At 42.5% G+C, this 10,767-nt stretch overlaps 1 protein-coding gene across 7 annotated transcripts in view; it reads right to left on the minus strand.

Annotated features, from left to right (window-relative positions):
* Positions 1–8,018, minus strand: part of ZNF236 (zinc finger protein 236) — a 78,039-nt gene extending 70,021 nt beyond the window's left edge. For 5 of the 7 annotated variants that reach the window (XR_005255918.1, XM_038128882.1, XM_038128885.1 and 2 more), the window contains exon 1: positions 7,796–8,018. Coding sequence is in view for 5 of the 7 variants with exons in the window: in XM_038128882.1 (XP_037984810.1) it covers positions 7,796–7,979 (184 nt within the window). In the remaining 2 variants the exon portion in view is untranslated. Of the gene's footprint in view, positions 1–7,527; positions 7,732–7,795 lie in introns of those variants that run through there. The other 2 variants (XM_038128886.1, XM_038128883.1) reach the window with 2 other exon arrangements.
* Positions 8,019–10,767: the final 2,749 nt, after the last annotated feature.

Below are 10,767 nucleotides of genomic sequence, written 5' to 3' on the forward strand. Positions count from 1 at the left end.
ACTACTACCTAATACAAGTTTAAATTAAACCACAAACTCATTATTCATTAACACTACGTATGAAGTAGCCTGTGGGAGAGATGAGACTATAGTGTCTTTTTTCCTTTGTATTGTCACTAAAACAGTCTAGTCCTCCATCACCCACTAAATACTGGATATTTCAGCAAGTTGCACAGCTCCTTTTTATTAAAGACGTTGGAAGCAACTTTACAGCTTGCTCTTCTACTAACAAGGAGAGTATTTGGAAAAATATCCCTTCTGAAATCAAACAACTGGGTAACAGCAAGGCCTAAACTGTCCTAAACTGTTACACTGGGTTTAGAATTAGAAGGAAGTAAAAAGAGGAAAGACACTGTCAATTAAAGAAGTAACAAGAAAGTGAGCCATATTTTGACTTTTCAGGCAGGTGTCACAGCCTCATTGACTCATATGACTCAGGACTGTTTTAATTTTAATGTTATTTTAAAAAAATTCAAAAATGAAAAAACCGTTTGACACAATTTGTTTGTTAGAAGAATCAGTATCCCAATGAAAACTTTATTTACACTCATACCTCCTTCATAACAAGTCAAAGTAATAACACTACTGTATTTCAGATAAATCAGCAATAAAATAATATTTCCCTATATCAGAGGGAAAAAATGCTTTTGATGCACCAGCTTGGCTCATCAAACAAGCCAAATGCTGCAAAATACTGAACCTATCTTAAAGACCAATACTTTTGAATAACAAAAAACCATGCAGACAAAAGCATGCAGCAAGAAGCTGGCAGCAGGGCATGAATCCTGTATCTTTAAATGCACTGAGAAATTTGTCAATTAAAAAAATGCAACACTTCTAATTCCCTGGGTACCCAAGTGAAAAAAATCAAAATACTGACATAATGACACAACATTTGATGGACACATTTATCATTTATCATATTAGCAAGAATCTCATTAATAGCCAATATGATGCTTAGGCTCTCAGAAAAATATAAGCACTAGAAACACAAATTAAGCATTCCATTTATTGTCAGGTATACTCTGGCAGATGAAAACACAAATCTGCTTTTTTAATGAATTAATGCAATTCAGAATGCCATTCAAGGCAAAACCACAGAATTAAAAGTCTGAGGTTTTAGTTCAAGAAGACATTAACTGATTAAGTATGTAACATCAACACAATCACAAGAAAAATTGGCATGCTCTTATTAGAGAGCAACTTCTTACTAATATCTGTAAACAAACACAGAGAGAGAAAACAGAAAATGACTATTCGAGTAACAAACCTCCTGAAAACTAAGTGATTCTTTCAGGTCTGCGCACTACAACAAATTATAAACCTTGCTGAACACAAGGAAAGTTTCAAACATTTGCATTAATTAGTATTAGCTGCACAGAAACTACTATGCAGAAGCCAATGTCACTTTGTATTTTTTTTTCAATTTGCATGTTAGTCTAGCTGCAACATAAATCAACCTTATTCCTTCACAGCTTGGGAAAGACAGTCAAGTATCAATACAATTAACCTAAACAGGGAGCACTTAGCTCATTATGCACCGTCAAACTAATCTTTGTCAACATGCACTGTCAAACATATTTTGTCTGTATTCTTACAGTTTGTCCAAAGCACCAAAAACAGGAGAATCAGATTTGCAAAGTCAAATACTTATATATCAATGATAAACTTTCAGTTTAAAGATGGTCTTACTTGAATACTCCTAATGTTACAACCTGTAATGTCTTTCCTGAATTTATTGTCCCTTACAGAGCAGCGATAATCACTTTGGGTGAATTCAGCTGTGATACAGCCTTCACCAACGCTTGACCTCAGGAGCTGAGTCAGCAAGCAGGTGCTCTCTGCTAGAAGCCACTGATGACAACTCAATGTGGAAGGAGGAAGACAGAATTAGAGCACTCCCAGCCATTCCCTCCTTATGTAAGCAGCACTGTGCCTCATGGCAGCCCACAGCCCTCTCTGCAAGGCGCAGATGGACTCACTCAGCTGTGAATGCAGCACAGCCTTATTAGATCTCTAATAACCTGCTCAAATCCGACTGAAAGGACATTGCAAATAAACACTCAAGCTTGTAAAATTCATGGGTGAAAACTTGTCACTTATGTTAAATGGCAGCTAGCAAGCCTAGGGACAAAAGGGTCTGACCCTATCAAAACCTATTTACTAATTTATGAGTGGAAAGAAAGTGGTAGGACAAGAAAACAAAACAGGGATGGCAATACTGACATTTCCTCATGCTACACTTGAACTCATAGAACACAAATGACGATAAATCATTAAAACGTTTTGCTTAGTTCTGCAATCATAAAAGCAACAGGTTAGTTTAAATCTAGCTCAGCACTCTAAACAAAAACAGTGGACATTCCTTTTGATTTCTAATGGGGAGAACAGGAGAAGGACTCAGCTCTCAAAAAAATCCAGATATCAATCAAGATTTGCTCATGTCAGACAATGTATTTTTGTTATGCTTTGGTCAACACTTAATCTGGAGCACACTGCTGGGACGGACATCGAGAGGGGCCAGTCACTTGGCATGTGCCAACACAAAGTAGATGCACTCCTTCCAGGAGCAGAGTCCAGACAGAGCAGAGTCACACTGCTGCACCTCTGCTGCAGAAAAGCCGGAATTAATTGTCTGAGGACACAGAATTCACAGCTCCATCACAGCCAGTGAGATGCTAAATAGGTTGCACTGTGTCTGGCTGGGATAGAGTTAACTTCCTTCCTATCAGCCCATATGGTGCTGTGTTTCAAATTTGTGACTAAAACAATGCTGCTAACATCACTGCTTAAGCTATTGCTGAACGGTGCTGCACAGCATGAAGGCTTCTCTGTTTCTCACTTTGCCCCCACAGTGGGTAGGCTGAGGGTAGGAGAAAGGCTGGAGCTAACACAAAGGGATATTCCAAGCCATAAACCATCAAGCTCAGCAATATAAAACAGGGGGTAGTTCTTCCAAGGTAGTGTTCTTGGCTCAGAGACTGAGCACCAGACTGCACCTCTGTGAGTGATGGCAAACATTTACCTTTGCATCACTTGACTGGGCTTTTTTGTTGGTTAGCAATTTGCTTGGTTTGGGGGGGATGTTTACCTTTTTTTTTTTTTTTTTAACTTTCCCCCTTTATTTCCTTAACTGCCTTCATCTTAATCTACAAGTTTTTTCTTGCTCTTGCTATTCCCATTCTTTCTCTCACCCTACTGCAGGAGAAAGCGAGCGAGTGGTTGGAGGGAGCTTAATTGCTGGCCAAGGCCAACCGACCACCCAGATACACCATCCACATCATCCTAACCTACACAGACAACTGAAAATTGGCATTTCCTTCACCAACTTTGATAGATTTGTTTGACATTTAGGTAAATATTGCTATGTTTATTGCTAAATACTCCAAAACAGGAGTTACACCTTTTTTGACAGCTGCATATGAATATACCAAGCTACCATTTTTCAGCTGTTTGTTTTCACAATTTGGATTTCTCATGTGTGAAACCATGACCTTTACCTGTGCCCAGCCACTACACTGCTAACAGAAACTTCTGAATGATCTAAATGATTTACTACATGGTCTTCCCTCTTCCGGAGAATGAATATAATCCAACTGTAGTAATAAAACTCAAAAGAGGGACATGAGAGATCTCAAATAGAAATTTTAATTACGTTTGGAAGCACATAATGCATGGGAATGAGTGAGGTATGAAGGTATGAGCACAGATGCAATAGGAAATAAAATTTCTGCAACTGGTGGAAATCTATGGACAAGGGACAGAACAAGAACTGAAGCTATCACACAGACAGAACACAAGTTATTCAACTGCAGAGATTACTTGGGAAAAGACGTGGACATTATTTCAAGTATAGAGAGGAAATGTGTGGAATTAAAGCACACCAGTGTAATCCAAGTTTATTCTCTTTATCCCCCAACATGCCTCTGTACATAAATGTGGACTTTTTTTTTTTTTACTGCAGAACAGTGAGATACCCAAGTATCACCATTAAAGCCTAAATATGAACATTTTCTAAGGCAAAAGCTTGAGCAGTTGTTCCTCCTACACGTTCTCAAAAGGAATTACCTATATCTATTGTATTTAAGAGATTTCACACCACACAAGCTGCACCATAACCTCTTCATTCTTGCCTGCATGACATCACTCACCTATTCTTCTCTTGTCAGTCAGAGGTCACCACATAAAACCCTAATGCAAAACTATTAAAATAATCTACATAACAAAAATTTGATAAGCTTTAACTGGTGCGTTCAAGTTTCATTTTTCTTCAGTAATGTAAAACTGGAATGTAAAACTTCTAAATTGATTTTCCCCTAATTCAATGTACTCACACCTGAAATGCACTAGAGAACTGACAGCAGCAAACAAAATATAGCCAGCTCTTCAGAGGCAGACTTAAAGCTATGTCATCTTTGTATTTCCTAGCTTTGTCTATTTAATAATATTTATCACTCTTCATGTGTGAGTTCTGTCACAATTTAGGCCCTCTGAAGACATTAAATACTCAAGTTTTAAGTGCACTCATAAAGGAACTCAGTTCAGACTTGTTTCAAACTAGCCCTTGGGTTTAATAAAGGACATACACTCTAGGCTTAAAAAGTTTGCTTCAGTTTGAAATATTTCATTTTGCTGTTCAAAGCATTCTTTTCCTGCTATTTGAAAATGATCAGATAGCAAAAGTCAAAACTGTTCCATTTCATGTTGCCGCCAGTCAGTGACAAACATCACAGGTAAAAACAGAAAGGGCCCCTCTACGGAAGGAGACTCCACAACTCCCTTGCGTAACCACTGCCTGTGCTCAGTCACCCTCACAGTAAAGAAGTGTTTCCTTCTGCTCAGACAGAACCTAGCATGTTTCAGTTTTGACCAGAGAGGTTAATTTGAGCAGTTCAGCTGAGTTTAAAAAAAAAAAAAAAAAAAAGCAAGATGGTTTTGGGAAAACTACAATAGAATACCAAAAAAGGAAAAGGATCTTTTAAAATATCAGCTATTGAGGTCAAGATATTATTTTGACTACTGCTGCCTAGGGTTCATTTTTATTATCCAACATATTTAATTTTCCTAAAACAAAGAACTTTTTCTAGTCTTTGACATGCATGGTGGTTAAAGTAGTCTAAAGAAGCTACATAAAACATTATTGATTCGCCTTTATTTTCTCCCAAAGCAGAATTACCATAAACATACAGATTGTACAATTAAAGAAGCAACACCCCATGAAAGACGTCAGCATAGCATGGCTGCAGGAATTCCAAGGACCATAGTTCAAAAAAATCTAAACCAATGCAATCTCCTAAGTAAGAGATACAAAACTTATTTTTGCAAACACCTATTTTCTACGTAAAATTCCTCCTGGTAAAAAGCGAAACCCATGAAATGCACAACCAGTTTTCAAAGCCTGTATCTGAACAGGACAAACAGGCAAATGTCCTGAGAACACAAATTTCCCAGATTCAAGCTGTCCCGTTCAGCCAGAGCTTCCTCATTCATGACCTTTTTTTGTCACAGAGAAGCGCAGAAAAAAAATGTCCTGCTTGCCAACACTGACTTCACTGCTTTCCCAAACTGCTGAAATCTCAAGGACCAAAGCCACCAGAATCCACAAAACTTGCCTATTTAGGGCAATCCTTGCAATTGTCTCTCAATCCCTGTGATAGCCCTAGACCCTGTGATTCTCAACTGCATTCAAACCACATCTATGAAAAAATATAATTAATAAATTGGTAAACTTCTTTTACAATAAATGAAAACGTGAAAAATAGAGAATGTGATGAAACTCACGTTAAGTCTTGTCAGCCATGTGCACATCTTACCATAAAAATAGTCTAAGATCAAGGTCCAACTACAAGCAAAATGAATGCAGCTGCCAGGCTGTAGTTGCCTGGACAGCTTGTCTCAATTCTCATCCTTTTCTCATTTGTACATCATGCCATTACTGTAGGAGTTCACACATGTATGACACATGCTGATTACCCTTTCAAAAACTACTAGAGAACTAAGTAGATCTCTGAGTAGATTTTTAGTTTAAATAATAAAACAAACAAACAAACCCACCTTAACCTCCAAAGCTAGCAACACCAAGAGTTCTTTAGAACTTTCTTTATATCCTTATTACTTAGTGATCAAAAGCTGTGATCAATAGCCACAACAGATTTTAAAAAAAGAAAAAACCTAAAAACAATCAAACAAACAAACAAACAAAACCCAAAACAAAACAAAAAACCCCACCACTTCTGGTAGGAACCTGTGGCCCATATGGCTTTCCATACTGTAGAAAAATCTTGCCCAACTTCCCAACCCCCACGTAACAGTACAGCTTTTTCTTGGCCTGTCAGCACAGTTCAATTCTACAAAAAAGTATTCCACAGAAGGCTCACCTACACATTCCCATTGCAAAGCCAGAACTACATCTGAAAACTTTAAGAAAACAAAATATTCTAAATACATACTGAAAGTATTAATTGGCTGACTTTTCATTACTGAAACAGGCATGGTATTAAAATGCTTTATGAAATCTCTTTCCATTCTGTTTAAAAATATGTATTTCAAATTAAACACCTACTGCTACACGCTTGTGCTGAAGGAGAAGTCACTTATGAGGGTTTCAGGCCTACCTGAACCACAGCATTTTTTTTGTTTGTGGACCTTATTTCGATGTTGCTCACAGAACCACAGTAATATCAGCAGGAACAAACTACACAAAAGAGCCATAAAACTCACTGCTGTCAAAAAAAAAACAAAAACAAAGCACCCCAGCCCATCAAACCAATCCTGCCCTGAAAGTGCTCCCCAGACATCAACGGCAATAAAATACAATCAAAAATGTTTAAACTTCAGCGTGAGACTAACACATTTTGGGAGAGATAACCCAACGTTTTGGGGAGAGAAAACCCCAAACGTTTTGGGGTTTTTTACACATATTTTCACGTAGAAAACGACTACAAAGGTGTTTTTAAAGAAAAACAACAAGAAACTTAAAAATAACGCCATCCTCGCAAATCAGAGAGACTGACGAGTTGAACCTCATTTTCTATTTGTTTATCATGCTTTATTCGAAGTTCTCATTTATTTGGCCGGGAGAAGAAGGAGAGGGAGAGGAGCAGCGGAAGGAGCCGGAGCCTTCCCGTCCTGCCCGCCGCAAGCTGGCCCGAGCTCTTCCTCCGGCTCCGGATCCCGCACCGCGGCAGGAGGAGGAGGAGGGCCAGGCCCGAGGAACCCTCCTCCGCCGGCCATCACAGGCACAGGCACAGGCACAGGCACAGGCACAGGCACAGGCGCCGCTGCCCCGGCGGGAGGCTGACGGAGGCCACCCCGGCCCGCTCTGCCGCTGCCCGCCCGGTATCATTCCGCAGGGCCGGGCCCGGCTCCCTCCGCTCTCCTCTCCTCCCCTCCGCCCTCTCGCCTGTACCCTCGCACAATAGACCCGGCCTTCCTCCCCCATATCCGGGGACTATATGCGGAGCCCGCGGAGGCTTCTCGCCTCCCACCCCCGGGCGCGGATCGCGCCAGCCCGGCCGCGCTCGTTACCTGCCTCGGCGCCGGCCTCGCCACTCTCCCCGCCGGGCTCGGGGGGCCGCCCCCTCGGCATGGCCGCCCCCAACCCGGCCCTCCCGCCCCCCCCGGCGCACGCACACACGGACACACCACACACACACACTCTTGGCAACGGGCGGAGGGGGGACGGAGGGGCGGGGACGAGCGGGCGGGCCCGGCCCTACACACGGGCTGCGGGGGGCGGGCGCCGGCACTCCCGGGGGAGGCGGGCAGGGGGCGAGCGGGGCAGCGGCGAACTCACGGCAGCGCCGGCAGGGCGGGCGGGGGGCGCAAGGCGGGCGAGGGGCGGCGGCGGCCCCCGGTGCGCATGCGCCGGCCTGTGCCGGGGTGGGGGGAGGTCGGCACATCCGGGTGCGGCAGCGGGCGGGGCCCGCAGGGCGCCCTGGTGGAGCAGGACCGGGAATGGGAACGGGAATGGGGCCCATCGGGGTTTGGCACGGTGGATCTGCCTGCCTGTGGCTCCCACCTGGACGCGTACCTGTGTCCCCTGCTGTAGCTGACCCTGTCTTGGCAGAGGGGTTGGACTACAGGTCCCTTCCAACTCTTAACAGTTCTGTGAGGGTGAGAGCCTGAAAGTTAGCAGGGCTCGGCCAGAGCCACGTGGTTAGTGGCCTAAAGTTGTGTTAGGGCAAATTTAGGTTGGATATTAGGTACTAGGAAGTGGTTCTTCACCCAGAGGGTGTTTGGGCACTGGAACAGGCTCCCCAGGGAAGTGGTCACAGCACCAGCCCGACAGATTTCAAGGACTGTTTGGGCAGTGCTCTCAGGCTCATGGTGTGATCTTGGGGCTGTCATCTGCAGGGCTGGGAGTTGGGCTCTGTGATCCTCACGGGTCCTTCCAGCTGTGAGTATTCTCTGTTTCTCTTACCTGCGGGTGATTTTTACCTGCTTTCTCCTCACACACCCTCCCTGAATTCTGGTTTTAGGCTGAGGGGCACAAGACATGAGCACATGGGACTCACCTGGTGCCCAGGAAGGTGGCAGCCTCCAGCCCGATCAGCCGCCAGGGCAGGTGGGGTTTGCTGCTGAAGCTGGCTGAACTTGCTGAAATTGTTTGGCCTGGCTGTGCCCTGGCCAAGCTTTGCTACCTGAACCGAATTGCTGCCCAAGGAGATCTTAGAATCACAGGGTGGTTTGGGTTGGAAGGGGCGCTATAAAGATCATAATAAAATGCTGGAATTGTCTTCCCAGAGAGGTGGTAGAATCACCATCCCTGGATGTGTTTTAAAAAAGACTGAACATGGGGCTTGGTGCTATAGTCTAGTTGAGGTGTTAGGGCATAGGTTGGACTTGATGATCTTAGAGGTCTCTTCCAGCCTCATCATTCTGTGATTCTGTGATCTTGTTCCAATGCCCTGCCAATGAGTGGTGACATCTTTGACTAGACCCGGTTGTTGAAGCCCCATCCAGCCTGGCCTTGAACACTTGCAGGAATGGAGCATCTACAGTTTCTCTGGGCAGCTTGTGCCAGTGTCTCACTGCCCTCACACTAAGTAATTCCTTTCCAATATCTAAGGTACCCTCCTTCAATTTAAAGTCATTCTCTCTAGTCCTATCACTCCTTGTGAGCGAGCCTTGTCAGAAGTCCCTCTCCAGATCTTGATGTGAGTTGTCATAAAAGATGACTGGGTCATTTAATAGTGATTTTTTTGGTATCATGGGCCATAGTGTTTGATGTAACTTATGTGCAATAGAACTGTGCTCTCTGGAAAGATACCAATAAAGTTGCATATGCTTTTCTTGACAACACATTTAGCACTTCATAGATTTCATTGCTTTCAAAGACACTGCTGTATGTCATAGTTTAATACACAAGTGTTGAGCTTCTAAAATTAGGTGTTTATTACACCTCTTTCTTGCTAAATAAAACTTAATACAAAATACTTACTTTTGACGAATGACTTGATTCTTTGTGTTCCATTATCTCTTTAGTTCAGCCTATTTAAGACTCTAAAGCTTGTGAGTTATGGGGGTTTCCTGAAACTTTTCATTTTTAAATACCTTTTTAAAATGAGTGTATTTCTGTACAGAGGGAACTGGTATGAGAATACTGCCTGCAGTGATCAAACTACCTTTTTTAAAATTTTTTTGGCCACTCAAGTCTTACAGCCAAAAATGGATCCAAAGCCCATTGCCACTGAACTGCTTGCTGCTGCTTGTTTGCTAAACTGTTAAAATGCTGAAGTTCTTTTCATTGCCTTGAAGGATGTCCCTTTTTCCTCCCCCATCCCATATGGCAGCATATGTCCAGTTTCTTTATTACAAACTACATAGTGTGTCAATAGCCTGCATTAAAACACGTTTAATATGATGCATTAACCAGGCTGGATGATCCTGTCCTCGTTTATCCATTTATTACTTTAATGTCACTTTCTGTAGTCTCTGCAAGTAGTATTAGTCAGGTACTTCAGATCACTGATCAAAAACAGGGCGGGTTGTGTACTGGTATCTGTTAAACTGCAGTAGGGAAGCATTACTTAATCGTTTTCTCATCGTTGAATGTTAATTAGCACTTCGTTAATTCATCTATCTTGTTCCATTGCAAATGGATGTTGGGGTTTTTTTCTTAAGTTAAAGCTTTTCAGATAGCTAATTAAATTACATATGAAAACTTGCCTCAAGCAACCCAATTTAATCATATCAAAGAATGAATTCAGGTTTTTGGAATGCAAGGTTTAATTTCTTCCTGAAGGCTAAGGTTGGGTAAGCAATATTTAGATAATTTCACATTCTGTCCGCCAATAAAAAGTGTACTGTATTTAATTTTCTCTGGAGAAGTGCAGCATTGGCTGTATAAAAATGGAAAGGAGGACTGAAGCTGGTGTGACCATTGCCTGGGGCTTCTGTGAGCTCACTACCCGCTGCAGCCCAGCTGCAGGCAGGAAAGGAGCGAAGAACAGCAGTGGCCTCTGCTGGCTGTAGGATAGTTCTGTGCTAAAATGCTAAGATCGCCGGTCCTTATAGCAGTGAGCTACAACTTACAAGTACAAGAAACGAATTGACAGCTTTTTGCGTGATTTTAGAGAGAACCCAGGGACGGGAATCAAAACCAAAGATAGCGAACCGAATCAGTATCTGGAAAAACTTGCACAACCTCATTATCTTACATGTTTCTCCTGATTTTATTCTAACTTCGTTATCAAGCATGTCTGTATTTTTGGTTGAGGTCATCTGCTTTAGGATTAAGAACCTTCATTTTGAGTTTATTTTCAG

The sequence above is a fragment of the Motacilla alba genome, chromosome 2 (assembly GCF_015832195.1).
Source record: "Motacilla alba alba isolate MOTALB_02 chromosome 2, Motacilla_alba_V1.0_pri, whole genome shotgun sequence".
Classification (NCBI taxonomy): domain Eukaryota; kingdom Metazoa; phylum Chordata; class Aves; order Passeriformes; family Motacillidae; genus Motacilla; species Motacilla alba.